This window comes from Pseudophryne corroboree, chromosome 6 (assembly GCF_028390025.1).
Source record: "Pseudophryne corroboree isolate aPseCor3 chromosome 6, aPseCor3.hap2, whole genome shotgun sequence".
NCBI lineage: Eukaryota > Metazoa > Chordata > Amphibia > Anura > Myobatrachidae > Pseudophryne > Pseudophryne corroboree.
Genome location: NC_086449.1, coordinates 543151393 through 543175828, shown reverse-complemented (window position 1 = coordinate 543175828; position 24436 = coordinate 543151393). Strand labels below are relative to the sequence as shown.

The window sequence follows — 24436 nt, the reverse complement described above, 5'->3', positions numbered from 1 at the left end:
GTGCCAAAGGAGCAATGTGTTTTCACTTATCACTGAAAACACTGCAAGGCAAAAAGCCGATCAGCTTTTTGCCGGCCGGTGAAAACCGGCTAGTGTGAAACAGCGCTATACCTGCAATGGTGATATGCAAAACCAGAAAAGCTTTGCTTTGTCCCTTCTGGCTCAAGCTACTATGCGCATGCATGCGACTCCTCTGTATTTTCCTGTAAATTATGGTACACACAAAATCTTGCAGCAACACAAATTTTTAGTTAGCTCACGTTTTTAATGAATAGGCACCGAGTTCAGTTCGCTACTGTACAGATGGGTTGGTATCGCGTGACTGGCTGTCTCACCATACCGACTGCGGGATCCCAGCATTGAGATGCCCGATACAGGTGGGGGGGCGAGCACAACGAAGATCCTTGCAGGCTCGCCACAGGTTCACGTAACTACATCCCTGTACAGATGCATACTTAAGCCACAACAAAATACTAAATGCAGGGTTGCATGAGTTCAGAGTACTATAACTGGGATCAGCACTGTTCCAGCAGAGAAACAGAAAAAAAAAAAGATTTATATACAGAAAAATAAAAATATCACACATAAGCAAATATATATCTCATACACTCACAATATTACAAAGGTGAATGTGATAACTATGGCATCATGTTGGTATCTGTGTCAGTGATTTCACTTCCGGAGAGTTACAGCTATAACTGCCGTCTACAGTCTCTAGACACTTCTGTTATTTTCCACACTTACTCCTCACATGCCACCTCATGATAAAAACACAGACACTCCTGTAAATCAGCCAATAAAATTATCCAAAACCAAAATTGTATAGAAGACAGAAAAGAGGCACAGGCCACATACAGAAGGAAAAACACATTGTAGAGGAGAAAGGGTGAGAACTCTGCATGCTGTTCTCTGTTAGGCAATTTCGACCTCCGTATTTCAACTTAAGGTTCTCACTTTCTGTGTTAAAGTCCTGACCAAATATGCAAATATTATGACTGTTTTGGCAAGAAGTATATTTGCAACGCCCTTATTTACAATCCTTAAAACAATACTGTTTGTTTACATGAACCACCCATAATAATTTAATGTGTTATTACAGTAATACATCAATGAATATTTTCGTTTCAGATGATATAGGCGCACATATGAATGTTGGACGGACATATAAAAATCTAAACCGAAGCAAAGAAGCTGAAGAGTCCTATTTAATAGCAAAGTCTCTCATGCCACAGGTAAAGAAGTGCTTTCCGTACTTTTATGTAATCATTTTCCCTAATTGATTTATTGCAATAAACCCTAAATACAATATAGCAGTTCTTTATTATTTTTTGTTAACTGACATATGCTCTCTGAAATGTTTCTTGGCGCAGTATGTGGTCAGAATACAGTTAGCTTATATTATTTTACATGACCTCTGCAGAATATTTTTGATGACTACATTTTTTGGGATAGACTGGTCTATTGTTCGGGTAAATTCCATTTTGGCGATGTACGGCACGAGGTTCAGCTGCATACACACCGAGAATTACAGTAGTCCATCATTGCTAATTTACCTGTGCACATCCATGGGTTGTGAGGGAAAACTGGTTTGTTAGTATTGAATTACCAAAGTTATGTGGCTACAGTATATAGTGTTCACGTTTTAAGCTTTTAATTAAAATCTAAATAATTCAATATCAACATCAGGAGATTTTGCAGCATGGTGGGCCTATTGTGTTAACTATCTTCTTATTCCAAATAGATTTTAAACCAGAGAGTCTGAATGTACGTGTTTATTTTTCTCCCAATTCATCCAGACTCTGATCTTCCAAAGATATTAAGTAACTAGAAGAGTGACTCTGCTACCCCCAACCCCTTCTTCTGTTCACACCTCCTGTTCTGTTTTGCTAGGGTCTCCCTACATAGCACATGCATGTTAAAGACAGGATAGAGCTTTGTGCATTCTTTTATAGAAAAAGACCCCGGTCACCTCAGTTTGCTCCTGAGCCTGTCTCTCTCTTTTTCTGTCTGGCTCCTGCTGACCACAACCAATTCATCATGCTGTGTCCCTACCCCATACTTACCCAGCTCCAGGCATGTGCTCCTCCTCTCCTAGGTCTGTCCTGTCTGCCTAGCAGTGGGAAACGCTGGACGGGGGTAAGCACACCAGGTACCACTGAGCATGTGGGCTGGAGTCTGGATACACCTTAGCAAATTATTATATAGATCTTACTCCTTGCCAATAAGTTATTCTACAACTCTGATTTAAAACAAAGTTCAGCTGTCCTTTAAATGATGAATAATAATTGTCAAGTTAAATGATAGCCTTCATGTTTCTTAGAGTGATTTGTGATTAACCTGTCCACAATTGCTGGGAGTTTCTCAGTTTAGCTGCATTAAATTGGGTTCACACAGAGATATAAAGTAAATAATTGTATTACTTTTACTACTTCTGCTACTTCTACTTACAAAGAACTGAACATGATAAATTTAACAATATTTAAAATAAGTTTAATAATTCTCATCTGTGTTTTTTCTTCTATAAAATGGCCAAAAACACTGCTGATGTATAAATCTTGTCAGTCTAGAACAGATGTGTCCTACTCGTGGGGAGCATGCGGCTCAAACGCATATTTTTTGGCAGCCCCACAATACTAAATTGAAACCCAATGGAATGCTGCCCGAACCTTCCCTGTGCGCGCTCTGCCACTAGGACAAGCACCCCGCAGAGAGACTGTACCAAAGCAGCGATGCGCTCCATCCCCCAATAGCTTTGGCAGGAGAGGAGAAGATCCAACGTACCGTGAGATTGGGCTGGTCACAGGTACCAGGGAGTCCCAGCAGCAGGTAATGGCTACTCCGATGGCCATGGCTTGGGACCCCAGCAGCCAGTCACTAGTTACCAACCTACAGCGATATCTGTGGCAGGAGATTAAAAAAGGGAACGGGCTAGAGCTGTAACCTGCATCCAGCAGCTGCAGCGCTGACCCGCAGCCTCTTAGGAGAAAAGGAGGAATGTGTGTTACACTGGTGGGACGCCACCTAGTATATCACTATACCTGTGCTTACAGCACCATATATTAATACCTGCTACTTTCCTGAGGTGTACTTAGTACAGTATCACCCCCACCCCCCTTTTTTACACAAGCCTTATAATCACATAAGCAGGAGAAATGCACCAGTAACATCAAGCTGACTGCCAGGGTGCGATGCCTCACACCAGTATTGAGACTGGGAACCTGTCTGCCACAGCCGTTTCAAACCTTTCCCAATTTCATATAAGACTGTTTATTCTTTTTCTTGCGGTCCTTAGTATACAAACGTAGACCTTGATTATTCGGCCCAGCTGGGATTTTGAGTTTGACATGCCTGGTCTAGACCGTATATGGTAAATTAAAATGTATGTGGAAACTCAGACATATACACAAAGAGAGAGCATGGGGGGGTTGAGTTTGAGGGTATTAGTTGGGAGGGGTATATTGTCCATATTGAACTATGGAATAAGTTAGCATTTCTTGAGTCTTTTTTTTTTTTTTTTTTTTTTTTAAACAATTTTTATTCATGGGATCACAGAAAGCAAACAGGAACCAACAGATGGCAATTATAGCATAATACATTACAAATATAACCTAACAGTTGGTACGTATAAAGAGAATCAAGAAAAAATTATCCATTTTTGACCCAAGAGCGGGTATAATAAAACTGAGAGAATAGTAGTCGGCCGAAAGTCCAACCGACTAATATTGAGAAATAGTATAGGATAAGATATGAAAAGGGAGAGAGAAAGGAAGATACAGAAGGATAAAATATGGTAGGGTAGAATCCCCGGGAGGGTTCCATCAAATATAACACAGGGCATTATTAGTTGAAAGGTGAAGGGGCATGTTGTGTAGTCAACCAAGGACTCCATATTTTATCAAATGACTTGGAGGAGCAATTAATGATACTAGTCATATAGTCCATACGGTAAACGTACCATATGCGGGCGATTATAGACTGCATGGAAGGTGGAATAGGGTTTTTCCAGTCTGCGGCCAATTGACATGTCATTGCAGAAACTATATGACGCAGCAATTTATTTTGATGGTTTGTCAGCGTTGGCAGGTTTAAGGGGAGGAGAATGTATTTAGGATCATAAGGAATAGGAATCTGTAACAAATTAGTAATAAGATTAATTACATCTCTCCAAACATTTACAATTTTAGGGCACGACCACCATATATGCAGGAAAGAGCCCTCTGCGCCACATCCTCTCCAACATCTATCCGATGTATCCGGGTACATTCTGCTTAAGCGAGATGGTACATAATACCATCTATATAATAATTTGTAAACGTTCTCTGATTGTAACGCAGATGGAGCTAGATGCAGCGTTACCCCAGGCCTCAGACCATTCCTCATCATCTAAGGCCGAGCCTAGATCCAGTTCCCATGCCCTCTCGTGAGGATCACGTGGAGAGGGTGGTTCCCCATCGAGAGTGGCATAAAAGAGGGAAATTAAAACTTTGGTTGAATGACGTCTGAAACATACTGCCTCGAACGTAGTCAGGGGTCTGCTAGAGAGGACATGGCTCATTGCGGAATGAAAGTGCCTAAGTTGTAAATATTGATAAAAATATTTGGATGGGATGTCGATACCTTCCTGAATCTGGGAAAACTGAGGAAAACTAGTGTCTCTGGTGATATCATTCAGATATAAGATACCTCTATCCTGCCAGGGGGCAAATAATGATTTGTGTGTACCAGGGGAAAATGGGTTGTGTAATATAGGAATGATGGGGGAGGGGGCTGGGGCCAAGCTGTATTTCCTATTGGCAAAGTCCCAAACCATCAGTGAGCGGGACACCAGGGGGTGAGAGGCCACATTTCTTGGGCAGCAGGGTTTCGGGAGCCAAAGAAGAGAAGAAAGAGTAGAGAGACCTAATTCAGCAGCTTCTATAGATACCCAGACCCTCTGAGACTCGGGATTACACCATTGCACACAATGTGAAAGCTGCTTGGCTAAATAATATCTTTCTCTAACGTCCTAGTGGATGCTGGGGACTCCGTCAGGACCATGGGGATTAGCGGCTCCGCAGGAGACAGGGCACAAAAATAAAGCTTTAGGATCAGGTGGTGTGCACTGGCTCCTCCCCCTATGACCCTCCTCCAAGCCCCAGTTAGGTTTTTGTGCCCGTCCGAGCAGGGTGCAATCTAGGTGGCTCTCCTAAAGAGCTGCTTAGAAAAAGTTTTTAGGTTTTTTATTTTCAGTGAGTCCTGCTGGCAACAGGCTCACTGCAACGAGGGACTTAGGGGAGAAGAAGTGAACTCACCTGCGTGCAGGATGGATTGGCTTCTTAGGCTACTGGACACCATTAGCTCCAGAGGGATCGAACACAGGCCCAGCCATGGAGTCCGGTCCCGGAGCCGCGCCGCCGACCCCCTTACAGATGCCGAAAAGCGAAGAGGTCCAGAAACCGGCGGCAGAAGACTTTTCAGTCTTCATGAGGTAGCGCACAGCACTGCAGCTGTGCGCCATTGTTGTCACACACTTCACACCAGCGGTCACGGAGGGTGCAGGGCGCTGCAGGGGGCGCCCTGGGCAGCAATGAGAATACCTTGTTCTGGCTAAAAAAATACATCACATATAGCCCTTGGGGCTATATGGATGTATTTAACCCCTGCCAGGTCTCACAAACTCCGGAGAAGAGCCCGCCGAAATAGGGGGCGGGGCCTATCTCCTCAGCACACAGCGCCATTTTCCTGCTCAGCTCCGCTGCGAGGAAGGCTCCCAGGACTCTCCCCTGCACTGCACTACAGAAACAGGGTAAAAAAGAGAGGGGGGGGCACTTTTTTTGGCGTTTTTGATATATATTAAGCTGCTATAAGGGAGACAACACTTCTATAGGGTTGTTCCTATATATTTATAGCGCTTGGGTGTGTGCTGGCAAACTCTCCCTCTGTCTCCCCAAAGGGCTAGTGGGGTCCTGTCTTCGATAAGAGCATTCCCTGTGTGTCTGCTGTGTGTCGGTACGTGTGTGTCGACATGTATGAGGACGATGTTGGTGTGGAGGCGGAGCAATTGCCGGTAATGGTGATGTCACCCCCTAGGGAGTCGACACCGGAATGGATGGCTTTATTTATGGAATTACGTGATAATGTCAGCACATTACAAAAATCAGTTGACGACATGAGATGGCCGGAAAACCAGTTAGTACCTGTACAGGCGTCTCAGACACCGTCAGGGGCTGTAAAACGCCCTTTACCTCAGTCGGTAGACCCAGACACGGACACCGAATCTAGTGTCGACGGTGAAGAAACAAACGTATTTTCCAGTAGGGCCACACGTTATATGATCACGGCAATGAAGGAGGCTTTACATATCTCTGATACTGCATGTACCACAAAAAGGGGTATTATGTGGGGTCTGAAAAAACTACCTGTAGTTTTTCCTGAATCAGACGAATTGAATGAAGTGTGTGATGAAGCGTGGGTTAACCCCGATAGAAAACTGCTAATTTCAAAGAAGTTATTGGCATTATATCCTTTCCCGCCAGAGGTTAGGGCGCGCTGGGAAACACCCCCTAGGGTGGATAAGGCGCTCACACGCTTATCAAAACAAGTGGCGTTACCGTCTCCTGAAACGGCCGCCCTCAAGGATTCAGCAGATAGGAGGCTGGAAACTACCCTGAAAAGTATATACACTCATACTGGTGTTATACTGCGACCAGCCATCGCCTCTGCATGGATGTGCAGTGCTGGGGTGGTTTGGTCGGATTCCCTGACTGAAAATATTGATACCCTGGATAGGGACAGTATTTTACTGACTATAGAGCATTTAAAGGATGCATTTCTATATATGCGAGATGCACAGAGGGATATTTGCACTCTGGCATCGAGAGTAAGTGCGATGTCCATATCTGCCAGAAGAAGTTTATGGACGCGACAATGGTCAGGTGATGCGGATTCCAAACGGCATATGGAAGTATTGCCGTATAAGGGGGAGGAATTATTTTGGGTCGGTCTATCGGATTTGGTGGCCACGGCAACAGCCGGGAAATCCACCTTTTTACCTCAGGTCCCCTCCCAACAGAAAAAGACACCGTCTTTTCAGCCGCAGTCCTTTCGTTCCTATAGGAACAAGCGGGCGAAAGGACAGTCATATTTGCCCCGAGGCAAAGGAAAGGGTAAGAGAGTGCACCAAGCAGCTTCTTCCCAGGAGCAGAAGCCCCTCCCGGCTTCTGCAAAGCCCTCAGCATGACGTTGGGGCTTTACAAGCGGACTCAGGGGCGGTGGGGGGTCGACTCAAGAATTTCAGCGCACAGTGGGCTCACTCACAGGTGGACCCCTGGATCCTGCAGATAATATCTCAGGGTTACAGGTTGGAATTCGAGAAGTCTCCCCCTCGCCGGTTCCTAAAGTCTGCTCTGCCAACGTCTCCCTCAGACAGGGCGACGGTATTGGAAGCCATTCACAAGCTGTATTCTCAGCAGGTGATAGTCAAGGTACCCCTCCTACAACAGGGAAAGGGGTATTATTCCACACTATTTGTGGTACCGAAGCCGGACGGCTCGGTAAGACCTATTCTAAATCTGAAATCTTTGAACCTGTACATACAAAAATTCAAGTTCAAGATGGAGTCACTCAGAGCAGTGATAGCGAATCTGGAAGAAGGGGACTTTATGGTGTCCCTGGACATCAAGGATGCTTACCTGCATGTCCCAATTTGCCCTTCACATCAAGGGTACCTCAGGTTCGTGGTGCAAAACTGTCATTATCAGTTTCAGACGCTGCCGTTTGGATTGTCCACGGCACCTCGGGTCTTTACCAAGGTAATGGCCGAAATGATGTTTCTTCTACGAAGAAAAGGCGTATTAATTATCCCTTACTTGGACGATCTCCTGATAAGGGCAAGGTCCAGGGAACAGCTGGGGGACGTAGTAGCACTAACCCAAATAGTGCTGCAACAGCACGGGTGGATTCTGAATTTTCCAAAATCTCAATTGACCCCGACGACACGTCTGCTGTTCCTGGGAATGATTCTGGACACGGTTCAGAAAAAGGTGTTTCTTCCGGAGGAGAAAGCCAAGGAGTTATCCGAACTTGTCAGGAACCTCCTAAAACCAGGGAAAGTGTCTGTGCATCAATGCACAAGAGTCCTGGGAAAGATGGTGGCTTCTTACGAAGCGATTCCATTCGGCAGATTCCACGCACGAACTTTTCAGTGGGATCTGCTGGACAAATGGTCCGTATCGCATCTGCAGATGCATCAGCGGATAACCTTGTCGCCACGGACAAGGGTGTCTCTTCTGTGGTGGTTGCAGAGTGCTCATCTGTTAGAGGGCCGCAGATTCGGCATACAGGACTGGGTCCTGGTGACCACGGATGCCAGTCTGAGAGGCTGGGGAGCGGTCACACAGGGAAGAAACTTCCAGGGAGTATGGTCACACCTGGAGATGTCTCTTCACATAAATATACTGGAGCTAAGAGCGATTTACAATGCTCTAAGCCTGGCAAAACCCCTGCTTCAGGGTCAGCCGGTGTTGATCCAGTCGGACAACATCACGGCAGTCGCCCACGTAAATAGACAGGGCGGCACAAGAAGCAGGAGAGCAATGGCAGAAGCTGCAAGGATTCTTCGCTGGGCGGAAGATCATGTGATAGCACTGTCAGCAGTGTTCATTCCGGGAGTGAACAACTGGGAAGCAGACTTCCTCAGCAGACACGATCTACACCCGGGAGAGTGGGGACTTCATCCAGAAGTCTTCCACATGATTGTGAACCGTTGGGAAAAACCAAAGGTGGACATGATGGCGTCTCGCCTCAACAAAAAACTGGACAGGTATTGCGCCAGGTCAAGAGACCCTCAGGCAATAGCTGTGGACGCTCTGGTAACGCCGTGGGTGTTCCAGTCAGTGTATGTGTTTCCTCCTCTGCCTCTCATACCAAAAGTACTGAGAATTATACGGCAAAGGGGAGTAAGAACGATACTCGTGGCTCCGGATTGGCCAAGAAGAACTTGGTACCCGGAACTTCAGGAGATGCTCACGGAAGATCCGTGGCCTCTACCTCTAAGACGGGACCTGCTTCAGCAGGGACCGTGTCTATTCCAAGACTTACCGCGGCTGCGTTTGACGGCATGGCGGTTTAACGCCGAATTCTAAGGGAAAAAGGCATTCCGGAAGAGGTCATTCCTACACTGGTAAAAGCCAAGAAGGAGGTGACTACACAACATTATCACCGCATTTGGAGAAAATATGTTGCATGGTGTGAGGCCAGGAAGGCCCCCACGGAGGAATTTCAATTGGGTCGATTCCTACATTTCCTGCAAACAAGATTGTCTATGGGCCTCAAGTTGGGGTCCATTAAGGTTCAAATTTCGGCCCTGTCGATTTTCTTCCAGAAAGAATTGGCTTCAGTTCCTGAAGTCCAGACTTTTGTAAAAGGAGTACTACATATACAGCCCCCGGTTGTGCCCCCAGTGGCTCCGTGGGACCTTAATGTAGTTTTGGATTTTCTCAAATCCCATTGGTTTGAGCCACTCAGATCGGCGGATTTGAAATATCTTACATGGAAAGTAACCATGCTACTGGCCCTGGCTTCAGCCAGGAGAGTGTCAGAATTGGCGGCTTTATCGTATAAAAGCCCATATCTGATTTTCCATTCGGACAGGGCAGAACTGCGGACGCGTCCTCATTTTCTGCCTAAGGTGGTGTCAGCGTTTCACCTGAACCAGCCTATTGTGGTGCCTGCGGCTACTAGCGATTTGGAGGATTCCAAGTTGCTGGACGTTGTCAGGGCATTGAAAATATATATTTCAAGGACGGCTGGAGTCAGAAAATCTGACTCGCTGTTTATACTGTATGCACCCACCAAGCTGGGTGCTCCTGCTTCTAAGCAGACGATTGCTCGTTGGATTTGTAGCACAATTCAACTTGCACATTCTGTGGCAGGCCTGCCACAGCCTAAATCTGTCAAGGCCCATTCCACAAGGAAGGTGGGCTCATCCTGGGCGGCTGCCCGAGGGGTCTCGGCATTACAACTCTGCCGAGCAGCTACGTGGTCGGGGGAGAACACGTTTGTAAAATTCTACAAATTTGATACCCTGGCTAAAGAGGACCTGGAGTTCTCTCATTCGGTGCTGCAGAGTCATCCGCACTCTCCCGCCCGTTTGGGAGCTTTGGTATAATCCCCATGGTCCTGACGGAGTCCCCAGCATCCACTAGGACGTTAGAGAAAATAAGATTTTACTTACCGATAAATCTATTTCTCGTAGTCCGTAGTGGATGCTGGGCGCCCATCCCAAGTGCGGATTGTCTGCAATACTTGTACATAGTTATTGTTACAAAGAAATCGGGTTGTTATTGTTGTGAGCCGTCTGTTCAGAGGCTCCTACGTTGTCATACTGTTAACTGGGTTCAGATCACAAGTTGTACGGTGTGATTGGTGTGGCTGGTATGAGTCTTACCCGGGATTCAAAATCCTTCCTTATTGTGTACGCTCGTCCGGGCACAGTATCCTAACTGAGGCTTGGAGGAGGGTCATAGGGGGAGGAGCCAGTGCACACCACCTGATCCTAAAGCTTTATTTTTGTGCCCTGTCTCCTGCGGAGCCGCTAATTCCCATGGTCCTGACGGAGTCCCCAGCATCCACTACGGACTACGAGAAATAGATTTATCGGTAAGTAAAATCTTATTTTTAAAGTCTGGGATGCCCAAACCGCCACTACATGAGGGACGCTGTAATAGTTTCAGTCGGACTCGGGGACGCTTATTTGCCCATATAAATTGTGATGTGTGAAACTGTAAGAATTTGAAGGCAGATGGAGGGATAAATATCGGAAGAGTTTGGAATAGGTATAGTACCCGAGGGAGCACATTCATTTTCACTGAATTCACTCTACCTATCCAAGAGATAAAAAGGCTAGACCAAGAAGACCAATCCGATTTAATGCGGTCTAAAAGTCTAGGGAAATTAGCATGGTATAGTTGGTGGTGACTATGTGTTAGGAAAATGCCTAAATATTGAATCTTTTGTTTGTGCCATTGAAATGGAAAGGAATTTTCTAGAGAGAGCTTAATCGGGCCAGGAATGTAAAAATTCAACACTTCGGTTTTACTCGCGTTGATTTTATAACCCGAGTGCTTAGAGTAGAGGTCAATTTCAGAGAGGAGCGGATGCAAAGACTGAGTCGGGGATCCAAGGGACAAGAAGACGTCGTCTGCGTACAATGCAATTTTATGCTCAGAAGGGCCTACCCGCACTCCGGCTATATCTGTATTAGCTCGGATACTTGCTGCCAGCGGTTCCATAACCAGGGCAAATAGTAGGGGGGAGAGCGGGCATCCCTGTCTGGTGCCATTAGTGATTCAGAAAACGGTGGAGGTGAGGCGATTGACCGAAACCGTGGCAGTAGGGGATCTATAAAGCGCCGAGACACCAGTGATCGCGCTGAGACCAAAAAAAAGTGGGTCCCAGGGACCCCTCACTTTTATGAATTGGGGTCCTACCTGTCCTTTTCTGGGTCCCATCGGAACGAAGGTTTTAATTAGTCTTATTAATGATTCAAATATAAAAACACAAACTTGATTTGGACACTACAAAAGGGGTGCAAGGGGGAGGATGGGGTGACGATGCTGCTGGGCTTTGTAGCATACAGGACACCCCGCACTTTAGATGTAATTAGACATTTTGGTGACCTTGTGGCAGAAAGAGAATTGGTTCTCCCGCACCGACACTGAAAACTGCGACAGTGCGCGCCAAAGGCGCGCTGGAATTTTTTAGGGGCGTAGCTTCGTGGGGAAGGGGCGTGGTCACATAATAGTACCAATTCACATTATTCCACACAGTAGTGCCGCTTATACCCATTGCACCAGGTAGAACCTCCTATACACACTGAGCCAAGGAGAGCACGTTATACATATTGCGCCAGGCAGAGCACGTTATACACATTGCGCCACACGTTGCCCCAGGTAGAGCACGTTATACACATTTGCACCAGGTAGAGCACGTTATACACATTGCGCCACACATTGCACCAGGTAGAGCACATTATACATATTGCGCCAGGTAGAGCACGTTATACACATTGCGCCAGGCAGAGCACGTTATGCACATTGCGCCAGGTAGAGCACTTAACAATTATATGATTAAAAAAACAGGACAACATTATTAAATAATACATTTTCTATATGTAATGGGTTTATGGTGCCGCTATAATAGAGCCCCAGACTGGATTTAGACACTACAAAAGTGTTGTGGGGGAGGGAGGGTGACAATGCTGCTGGGCTGTTATCATATCGGAAGTATGCATTCAGGATCCTGGCTGTCGGGATCCCAGCAGCGTAATACCGATGCCGGAATCCTGACAGCCGCCACAATACCAACGCTGGCATCCCGAGGAGATCAGGATCCCGGTAACGATATCCTGACAGTCAGGATCCTGAAGGGAAGTATGCACTGCCGCCACTGGTTTAGCGTGCGGGTGGGAGGGGGGGGGTTAGGATATGGTGTTGGGGAGGTTAGGGTTAGGCTGCAGAGAGGGGGTATAAGTGTTAGGCACTAAGGGGGTGGGTTAGGTTTAGGCTGCGGGAAACGGAGGGTTAGGGGTGGGAGGTTAGGGTACCCTCTGCACTCGTCACTCGTCGGCTTTGCTGCGATCGGGATGCTGGTGTCGGTATACTACATGCCAACATCCTGACCGACGACTTCGGACACTTGGTACAACCAATGGATTTGAGTCATCCTGCCTGTAATTTATGTGCTGACTGATCAACTTCAGTGACACTCACTGTGCTGGCTGCCTTTACAGTAACCAGTGGCAACCAGCAGTAACCAACAGCAACCAACAAAGGCAGCCAGAACAGTGAGTGTCACTGAAGTTGATCAGTCAGCACATAAATTACAGGCAGCATGACTCGAATCCAGTGGTTGTATCAAGGGTCCTGTATGCTGCAGAGACCAGCAGCACTGTCACCCTCTCGCCTCACCCCCACTCCATACCACAAAAATGTTGCATTTAACACCTGTTTGCCGGCGCCAGGCAGCCCCCATCTCCGCCATCCCACCGATATGAACAGCCCCCCAGCCGCCACCGCAAGTCCAGCTCACCCTTCCCCGCAGCACAGTGTGTAGCGCGCCGCAGAGCCGTCCTTGCTCTCTGTCCGGCTCCCGTGAAGCTGCAGCGGGTGATCGGCGGGAAGGGGGGGGGGGCCGTCCTCACTGTCTGTCCGGCTCCCTTGAAGCTCCAGCGGGTGATCGGCGGGAAGGGGGGGGGGGGGGGGGGGGCGTCCTCACTCTCTGTCCGGCTCCCTTGAAGCTGCAGCAGGTGATGGGGGGGGGGGAGAAGCCGTCCTCACTCTCTGTCCGGGGGGAAGCGGGGGTGGCCCGCGCAGCCACAAGAGGACTTAAACAAGATACAGGAAGCTTAAACAAGATGACCAGCTTCAGCGGAGCGCGTCCCCGGGGACCCACACAGTTTAGAAAAGTGAGTTCCCGGACCACAGATCAGGGTAAAATACGCGCTATAGCGCGTATTTGCGAACACTGGACACCATCCAGAAATTTGCCAGAGAAGCCCATCTTTCGGAGTACCGAGAAGGTGAAGGACCAAGATATCCTGTCAAAAGCCTTCTCGGCATCCAGCGCTAGTAACAATGAGGGTAACTTTTGTTTATGAATAGAACATATCAGATCTATAGCTCTCCTGGTATTATCGGAGGCTTGATGGCCAGAAATAAAGCCCACTTGGTCTGGGTGTATCAATTGCGTGAGCAGGGGAGCTAATCGGTTGGCCAAAATTTTTGCATAGATCTTAAGATCAACATTTAGTAATGAGATCGGACGATAATTGGAACATTATGTGGGGTCTCTCTCCGGTTTCGGGATCACAATAATGTCAGCGTGCACAGTTGCCGGAGCAAACGATGCTCCCTCCAAAACTTTATTAAAAAGCGAGGTAAGATAAGGGGCTAATTCTGTGTGGGAAGTTTTGTAATATTGAGCGGTGAAGCCATCTGTGCCAGGTGCGGCTGACGATCGCATAGATTTGATAGCGGCAACCGTCTCTTCCAACGAGAGAGACTCATTAAGAAGAGAGATCTGTCGCTCTGTCAGACATGGCAGGGGGGGTGTCTAATAGGTACGAGCATATACCCTCTGGACCGTCAGAGGAGAGAGGAGGGGCAAGAAGATTATATAAGGAGCTATAAAACCCCCGAAATTCCTCTACCATCAGTTTTGGGTCATAAGTAAGCATATTCAATGTATTGGAGTGTAGTTTTTCTATCATTCCCGTAGCTCGTTTGCTTCTCAATTTGTTGGCTGAGAGACTATCAATTTTATCCGCTTTATCATAGAATTTTTGACGGAGCTTCTGTAGTATGGCAGCTGCGCGTCACGATAAAAGAGCATTTAACTGACCTCTGAGGTTATCAATCTGGGAGCGTAGGGGGTCGCTCGGGGCATTTTTATGTTGGGCTAAGAGCGCAGATATTTTTGATTCTAATGAGGAAACTTCCTGTGCTGCTTTCTTACGTATAGCTGAGGCCTTGGACATGAAGTGACCACAAATAGTGGCTTTGTGCGCTTCCCAAACAAGACTAGGAGAGACTTCTGGAGAGGCATTTTCCTTGAAAAAAATTCCAAAGTTGATTTGGTGTCTAAAAGAGTGGAGGGATGCAAAAGAAGGGTGTCATCTAGACGCCATTTACGTGTCTTATTAGGGGTTCTATAGATTTCTCTATCGTCCTAGTGGATGCTGGGGTTCCTGAAAGGACCATGGGGAATAGCGGCTCCGCAGGAGACAGGGCACAAAAAGTAAAGCTTTAGGATCAGGTGGTGTGCACTGGCTCCTCCCCCTATGACCCTCCTCCAAGCCTCAGTTAGATTTTTGTGCCCGGCCGAGAAGGGTGCAATCTAGGTGGCTCTCCTAAAGAGCTGCTTAGAAAAGTTTAGCTTAGGTTTTTTATTTTACAGTGAGTCCTGCTGGCAACAGGATCACTGCATCGAGGGACTTAGGGGAGAAGAAGTGAACTCACCTGCGTGCAGGATGGATTGGCTTCTTTGGCTACTGGACATTAGCTCCAGAGGGACGATCACAGGTACAGCCTGGATGGTCACCGGAGCCTCGCCGCCGGCCCCCTTGCAGATGCTGAAACAAGAAGAGGTCCAGAATCGGCGGCATGAAGACTCCTCAGTCTTCTTAAGGTAGCGCACAGCACTGCAGCTGTGCGCCATTTCCTCTCAGCACACTTCACACGGCAGTCACTGAGGGTGCAGGGCGCTGGGAGGGGGGCGCCCTGGGAGGCAATGAAAACCTATTTTTGGCTAAAAATACCTCACATATAGCCTCCGGGGGCTATATGGAGATATTTAACCCCTGCCAGAATCCGTTAAGAGCGGGAGACGAGGCCGCCGAAAAAGGGGCGGGGCCTATCTCCTCAGCACACAGCGCCATTTTCCCTCACAGAAAGGTTGGAGGGAAGGCTCCCAGGCTCTCCCCTGCACTGCACTACAGAAACAGGGTTAAAACAGAGAGGGGGGGCACTAATTTGGCGTTAGAAATATATAAAAAAGATGCTATAAGGGAAAACACTTATATAAGGTTGTCCCTATATAATTATAGCGTTTTTTGGTGTGTGCTGGCAAACTCTCCCTCTGTCTCTCCAAAGGGCTAGTAGGTCCTGTCCTCTATCAGAGCATTCCCTGTGTGTGTGCTGTGTGTCGGTACGTGTGTGTCGACATGTATGAGGACGATGTTGGTGAGGAGGCGGAGCAATTGCCTGTAATGGTGATGTCACTCTCTAGGTAGTCGACACCGGAATGGATGGCTTATTTAGGGAATTACGTGATAATGTCAACACGCGGCAAGGTCGGTTGACGACATGAGACGGCCGACAAACAATTAGTACCGGTCCAGACGTCTCAAAAACACCGTCAGGGGTTTTAAAACGCCCGTTTACTTTAGTCGGTCGACACAGACACAGACAGGGACACTGAATCCAGTGTCGACGGTGAATAAACAAACGTATTCCTTATTAGGGCCACACGTTAAGGGCAATGAAGGAGGTGTTACATATTTCTGATACTACAAGTACCACAAAAGAGGGTATTATGTGGGATGTGAAAAAACTACCGTAGTTTTTCCTGAATCAGATAAATTAAATGAAGTGTGTGATGATGCGTGGGTTCCCCCCGATAGAAAATATGGGCGGTATACCCTTTCCCGCCAGAAGTTAGGGCGCGTTGGGAAACACCCCTTAGGGTGGATAAGGCGCTCACACGCTTATCAGGACAAGTGGCGGTACCGTCTATAGATAGGGCCGTCCTCAAGGAGCCAGCTGACAGGAGGCTGGAAAATATCATAAAAAGTATATACACACATACTGGTGTTATACTGCGACCAGCGATCGCCTCAGCCTGGATGTGCAGAGCTAGGGTGGCTTGGTCGGATTCCCTGACTAAAAATATTGATACCCTTGACAGGGACAGTATTTTATTGACTATAGAGCATTTAAAGGATGCATTTCTATATATGCGAGATGCACAGAGGGATATTTGCACTCTGGCATCAAGAGTAAGTGCGATGTCCATATCTGCCAGAAGATGTTTATGGACACGACAGTGGTCAGGTGATGCAGATTCCAAACGGCACAAAGGTGTATTGCCGTATAAAGGAAGAGGAGTTATTTGGGGTCGGTCCATCGGACCTGGTGGCCACGGCAACTGCTGGAAAATCCACCGTTTTTTACCCTAAGTCACATCTCTGCAGAAAAAGACACCGTCTTTTCAGCTTCAGTCCTTTCGTCCCTATAAGAGTCATATCTGCCCAGGGATAGAGGAAAGGGAAGAAGACTGCAGCAGGCAGCCCATTCCCAGGAACAGAAGCGTTCCACCGCTTCTGACAAGCTCTCAGCATGACGCTGAGACCGTACAGGACCCCTGGATCCTACAAGTAGTATCCCAGGGGTACAGATTGGAATGTCGAGACGTTTCCCCTGCGCAGGCTCCTGAAGTCTGCTTTACCAAGGTCTCCCTCCGACAAGGAGGCAGTATGGGAAACAATTCACGAGCTGTATTCCCAGCAGGTGATAATTAAATTACCCCTCCTACAACAAGAAAAGGGGTATTATTCCACACTATATTGTGGTACTGAAGCCAGAAGGCTAGGTGAGACCTATTCTAAATCTAAAAAAATTTGAACACTTACAAAGGTTCAAATCAAGATGGAGTCACTCAGAGCAGTGATAACGAACCGGGAAGAAGGGGACTATATGGTGTCCCGAGACATCAGGGATGCTTACCTCCATGTCCCAAATTTGCCCTTATCACTAAGGGTACCTCAGGTTTGTGGTACAGAACTGTCACTATCAGTTTCAGACGCTGCCGTTTGGATTGTCCACGGCACCCCGGGTCTTTACCAAGGTAATGGCCGAAATGATGGTTCTTCTTCGAAGAAAAGGCGTCTTAATTATCCCTTACTTGGACGATCTCCTGATAAGGGCAAAGTCCAGGGAACAGTTGGAGGTCGGAGTAGCACTATCTCGGATACTGTTACAACAGCAGGGGTGGATTCTAAATATTCCAAAATCGCAGCTGATCCCGACAACAAGTCTCCTGTGCTTAGGGATGATTCTGGACACAGTCGAGAAAAAGGTGTTTCTCCCGGAAGAGAAAGCCAGGGAGTTATCCGAGCTAGTCAGGAACCTCCTAAAATCAGTGCATCATTGCACAAGGGCCATGGTAAAAAAAAAAAAATGGTGACTTCCTTCGAAGCAATTCCAGTCGGCAGATTTCATGCAAGAACTTTTCAATGGGATCTGCTGGACAAATGGTCCGGATCGCATCTTCAGATGCATCAGCGGATAACCCTATATCCAAGGACAAGGGTGTCTCTCCTGTGGTGGTTACAGAGTGCTCATCTTCTAGAGGGCCGCAGATTCGGCATTCAGTTTTGGATGTTGGTGACCACGGAGGCCAGCCCGAGAGGCTGGGGAGCAGTCACACAAGGAAAAAATTTCCAGGGAGTGTGATCAAGTCTGGAGACTTTTCTCCACATAAATATAGCTAAGGGTAAATTTATAATGCTCTAAGCTTAGCAAGACCTCTGCTTCAAGGTCAGCCGGTATTGATCCAGTGGGATAAAACATCACGGCAGTCGCCCACGTAAATAGACAGGGCGGCACAAGAAGCAGGAGGGCAGTGGCAAAAACTGCAAGGACTTTTCGCTGGGCGGAAAATCATGTGATAGCACTGTCAGCAGTGTTTCATTCCGGGAATGGAAACTGGGAAGCAGACTTCCTCAGTAGGCACGACCTCCACCCGGCAGAGTGGGAACTTCATGGGGAAGTTTTCCACATGATTGTAAACCGTTGGGAATTACCAAAGGTGGACATGATGGCGTCCCGTCTGAACAAAAAACGGGACAGGTATTGCGCCAGGTTAAGAGACCCTCAGGCAATAGCTGTGGACGTTCTGGTAACACCGTGGGTGTACCAGTCGGTGTATGTGTTCCATCCTCTGCTTTTCATACCTAAGGTACTGAGAATTATAAGACGTAGAGGAGTAAGAACTATACTCATGGCTCCGGATTGGCCAAGAAGGACTTGGTACCCGGAACTTCAAGAGATGCTCACAGATGACTTATGGCCTCTGCCGCTAAGAAGGGACTTGTTTCAGCAAGTACCATGTCTGTTCCAAGACTTACCGCAGCTGCGTTTGACGGCATGGCGGTGGAACGCCGGATCCTAAGGGAAAAGGCATTCAGGAAGAGGTCATTCCTACCCTGGTCAAAGCCAGAAAGGAGGTGACCGCACAACATTATCACCACATGTGGTGAAAATATGTTGCGTGGTGTGAGGCCAGGAAGGCCCCACGAAGAAATTTCAACTCGGTCGATTCCTGCATTTCCTGCAAACAGGGGTGTCTATGGGCCTCAAATTGGGGTCCATTAAGGTTCAAATTTCGGCCCTGTCGATTTTTCTTCCAGAAAGAATTGGCTTCAGTTCCTGAAGTCCAGAAGTTTGTCAAGGGAGTATTGCATATACAACCCCCTTTTGTGCCTCCAGTGGCACTGTGGGATCTCAACGTAGTTCTGGGATTCCTCAAAACACATTGGTTTAAAACCAGTCAAATCTGTGGATTTGAAGCATCTCACATGAAAAGTGAACATGCTCTTGGACCTGGCCTGGACCAGGCGAGTGTCAAATTGGTGGTTTTTTTCTCAAAAAAGCCCATATCTGTTTGTCCATTCGGACAGGGCAGAGCTGCGGACTCGTCCCCAGTTCTCTCCCTAAGGTGGTGTCAGTGTTTCACCTGAACCAGCTTATTGTGGTGTCTTGCGCCTACTAGGGACTTGGAGGACTCCAAGTTGCTAGATGTGGTCAGGGCCCTGAAAATATAGGTTCCAGGACGGCTGGAGTCAGGAAAACTGACTTGCTGTTATCCTGTATGCACCCAACAAACTGGGTGCTCTTGCTTCTAAGCAGACTTTTGCTAGTTGGATGTGTAATACAATTCAGCTTGCACATTCTGTGGCAGGCCTGCCACAGCCAAAATATGTAAATGCCCATTCCACAAGGAAGGTGGGCTCATCTTGGGCGGCTGCCCGAGGGGTCTCGGCTTTACAACTTTGCCGAGCGGCTATTTAGTCAGGGGCAAACACGTTTGTAAAATCCTACAAATTTGATAACCTGGCTAAGGAGGACCTGGAGTTCTCTCATTCGGTGCTGCAGAGTCATCCGCACTCTCCCGCCCATTTGGGAGCTTTGGTATAATCCCCATGGTCCTTTCAGGAACCCCAGCATCCACTAGGACGATAGAGAAAATAAGAATTTACTTACCGATAATTCTATTTCTCGGAGTCCGTAGTGGATGCTGGGCGCCCATCCCAAGTGCGGATTATCTGCACTACTTGTACATAGTTACAAAAATCGGGTTATTATTGTTGTGAGCCATCTTTCAGAGGCTCCGCTGTTATCATACTGTTAACTGGGTTCAGATCACAGGTTGTACAGTGTGATTGGTGTGGCTGGTATGAGTCTTACCCGGGATTCATAAATCCTTCCTTATTGTGTACGCTCGTCCGGGCACAGTATCCTGAGGCTTGGAGGAGGGTCATAGGGGGAGGAGCCAGTGCACACCACCTGATCCTAAAGCTTTACTTTTTGTGCCCTGTCTCCTGCGGAGCCGCTATTCCCCATGGTCCTTTCAGGAACCCCAGCATCCACTACGAACTCCGAGAAATAGAATTATCGGTAAGTAAATTCTTATTTTCTATGAGGATATAGACCCCCCCATGGTCCGTCCATGAGCAAGGAGTGATACCTGCATCAGAAATCAGTGTCGTGAGTGATTGAGACACTTGGATCATATCGATCCGAGAATAATGTTGGTGAGGTGCAGAGAAGTGGGTATAATCCCTAGCAGTGGAGTGTTTAAGATGCCAGGTATCTCTCCGATTAAGCTGTGCGAGGGAGGGAATTAACGTGAGAGAGGCCTCAGTCGGGGATGCTTCCTTCTTATTTTTAGGAGGGTTAGATTCATCTAAGAGGGGATCGATCATAGTATTAAAGTCCCCACCTAAAATGATGTGACCCTGCTCTACTCTATTAAGACGCTGAAAGAGCGTGCGGAAAAAATGTGACTGGTCTTGATTCGGGGCATATACAGACACAAGTGTTAGAGTTTCTGTATGAAGTGTACCAGTTACCACGATGTACCGGCCTGCGGGGTCAGCTATGGTTGCGGTATGTACAAATGGGATGTTACGATGAATCAGTATTGCCACCCCCCTTTTCTTACAATCAGCAGAAGCAAGAAAGGTTTGTGTAAACTGCTTACCTTGAAGTCGAGAGTGTGTACCAGTGAAGCGGGTCTCCTGAAGGAAGACTATGTCAGCCTTTTCTCTCCTACAGGCGGACAACATCACTGTACGTTTCTTGGGAGAATTAAGCCCGTTAACATTTACAGAGAACAACTTAAGTGCCATGTGATACCAAAGAATGGAAAAGGATCAACAGAGACCCATCCCGGGGAAGAAGAGAAAAAGAGAAAGAAAAGTAACCGCAAGAAACAAGGAGCAGAGATGTAGAGAAAGAGAGAGTGATAGAAAACCCATACGGGAAAAAACCCTGAAACATAGGGTCCCAATCAAGGACCGCTACACAAGTAATAGACATTATATACTAAATCACAAAGAGAGGGAGCATGGGGGTAGTGGGAGCAGAAAACCAGGTCCTTCCGGACCGCAATAGTTAAGTCGGCAACAGCCGAAAATTCAGCTATATAACCCAGAACACACACAAAAGAAAGAAAAACGTACTGTGTCGTAATAAAAAGGGGGGGAGGGGGAAGTAAGGGAAAAGAGGGAGGGGGAGATAGGGGAAAGAAAAGGAGACAAGGGAAAATCGGGGTAAGCAAAGCAAGCCCAGCACAATAACATAAAGCTAGACTTAACATATAACAAACATCAAAGCCCGGTGAGCCATATCAAAACCAATAACAGTTGAATGAAAGAAGTAAGACGGGTGCCGTAGCCCCCACCTGTCAACAAAGAACATATGAGAAGGAGACACATCTCTAGAATAGTGAGAACTATCTTATTGTAATCAAGAGTGTCTACTAAGATCAGGGAGGGTCATTAGTGTCATTGCGATGACGGGTCACCTTTGTCCATTCAGGCAGTGGAATCCGAGGGGTCGTGGACCAGAGGAAGAGGCAGTCTCGCTATCGGGCGACGGTACAGGGAGGAGATCTAGCTTAGCCAACAAATCCTGACCCTGAGCTAAAGTTTTAACGGAGTGGGTGGAATTGTTCACTGTAATCTGTAGCATAAAAGGAAATCCCCATCTGTGCCATATTTGATGCTGCCGTAGTATCCTAGTAACGGGCTGGAGATCTCGTCGTTTCTGAATAGTAGACGGGGCTAGATCCTGGAAGACCTGCAGTTGCATATCCCGGAAGTCGATCACTGGGGAGTCTCGAACCGACATTAGGATCCGTTCCTTTGAGCGAAAATAATGTAGACGCACTATGACATCCCTGGGTGGTTGGGAAGGAGCTGGTTTCGCTCAGAGCGCTCTGTGAGCCCTATCGCAAAGACAGTCGCCATCAAAGAGATCAGGCAATACGTGTTGAAAAAAATCTTTCAAAAAGGACGGTAGTGCGGAGCTAAGAATCGATTCCGCTACATTGCGGATACGCAAATTATTGCAACGGGAACGATTCTCTTGATCTTCTTGTCGTTCTTTGAGATCCTCTATCTCATTAAACAACGTGTTTGATGCAAAGAGGCAACAAAGAGAATAGATTGCTTTTTGGAGCACTCTTTTATAACAAAATTTAATTTGCAAATCGATATGATATGATTATAATTATTTAAAACGTAACCTTTAATTACTACTCCTAAAATATAAAAGGGGTGTTGTGAGTGGCATATACCGATATGTAAATGTCACTCTGTAAATACATGCATTAAATTGCGTCCCCTTATAGATAATTCATAGAAAATATATGTCTTGAGATAATTCAATAATTAATATGTGGTAAAAATATATTAGTCAATATAGTCAGAATATACCCGTCTATGTCTCAAATATAGACAGACATAGTCGTGAATCTCAATATAAATATATACACATGGATCGCAGCTAATAGAGAGCATTTGGTATAATTTCCATCAGCAAATAAATCATTATGGATTATTTCTCTCTGGGTCCGTACCTATAGCTATCAAAATTCAGATCCACCTATATTTCCAGCTCTGTGCACCTGTAACATGAGGCCTGTATCAGAGATGTAACACAAATCTGTTCTGTAACATTCTCTACCAAATTCCTAAACACATGTATCAAATATGTTTCTTTTTTATGTTTCCAGCTCTGTGCACCTGTAACATGAGGCATGTGTCAGAAATGTAACACCTTCCTAATCTGTAACATTCTCTACCATAAACAGTATGTGTGCAGCGTAGAGCCTAAGAAGCATGAAAACCTGTACTGATTCATAGAGTGCTATAAACAAGAGATACTGAGCTGCAGTGTTAATTTATCTAGACATCATACATTCTACCATATCAGACATTAAATGAACAACAATGAGCTCCGTCAATACTTATCACAGTATGGCAGACTATTGCTGTGGTTATATGCCCTGGTGATCTAAATCACATACAGAGTGTTTTATATGATAAAATGACATGTGACACTATGATATCCATAGAAAGTAGTTATCGTGAGGAAAAGTACAATCCGAGATGCCGTCTCCCTCATCTGCTGCCCAATATCTTCATAGAGCGCATACTGGGTGAGAGTAAGGGAGATAGCCGGTTTGATGGAAAAAATAGGTTCGGCGTCACTGTGTTACCCTGTATCTGGTGTTAGGTGGATCCTGTTACCATTGGCATTGCAGGATCCAGATTCGCCAGCAGGAAACAGGTGAACGCTAAGAAAGACAGATCAATAGTGCTCAATGTATCATGTACCTTTAACTGGATTTATTGAGATTATGTTCATACGGCATTCTCAAAACTGACATTGTTATTAGCTAGATACATACAGCACAATCACAATTATTCAATGCCTATGAATTTATAATTAAATATCCAAAACAGGTACATGTAATATGAGAGTGTCAAACGTGCTACTATTAATGAATATTCAGCTGCCTATGTTACCAGTGCAGATCGGATTGACCATTAATTGAATGATTGTTACACGTAGCTGCTGCGGCTCAAGACTAAAGCTGGGCAGGTAAATAAAATACGGGGATACCACTTGTGTTATTGTTCCGTAGACACTCAGATATCTCTGCCATAAGTGCAGTTAGTAGTGACTATTTTTTCAATATGAAGTACCGTGATCATACGGCTATAATCCTCTAATTCAGACTATGAGAGTGCCAAGCACACTGCCTTTAATGAGTACTCGGCTGCCTGTGTTACCAGTGCAGCTCAGATTGACCATAAATTACAAAGTTTATGCACGCAGCTTCTGCGGCTCAAAACCAGGCTGAGCAAGATAAGTAAGGTATCGGGATACAAAATGTGTTATCACTCCATGGATGTTCAACTCATTAATTATAGGGTTATTACACATTGCAGGATTTATAGTAGGAGATCCTCTATCTCATCATGGAGTCTAGAAAGTTCAGAGTCTAGGCGTTGCTGAGAGCGGCAGAGGTCGTCCGTCTTAGATTCAAGAGCGTCTGTACGATTGCCAAGGGCCGTGAGGTCATATTTGAAGTCTGCAATAGCTGTGGAGAGTTCTTGCTTAAAGGCAGACTGGACCCCCTCAAGTAAACTTGTCATAACTGCTTGGATCTGTGGGTCTATACCCGTCTCTGGTGAACAGGGGGAGGAAGGAGAGTCCGTGAGCAATGCAGGAGGTGGAGGGCCCTTAGCTTTTGGCCCAAAAAAAATTGTGGGGGCCTGTGAATTTTTTTTATTTATTTGCACCATTGTGGGGGACTAATAGGATAG

General features: G+C 46.6%; 1 protein-coding gene across 5 annotated transcripts in view; it reads left to right on the top strand.

The window, feature by feature from the left end:
• The window catches only part of TMTC3 (transmembrane O-mannosyltransferase targeting cadherins 3), a 263792-nt gene that overhangs the window by 204940 nt on the left and 34416 nt on the right, over window positions 1-24436 (top strand). For all 5 annotated transcript variants that reach the window (XM_063927659.1, XM_063927660.1, XM_063927661.1 and 2 more), the window contains one exon: window positions 1129-1232. In XM_063927659.1, coding sequence (XP_063783729.1) covers window positions 1129-1232 — 104 coding nt within the window. The remainder of the gene's footprint in view (window positions 1-1128; window positions 1233-24436) is intronic.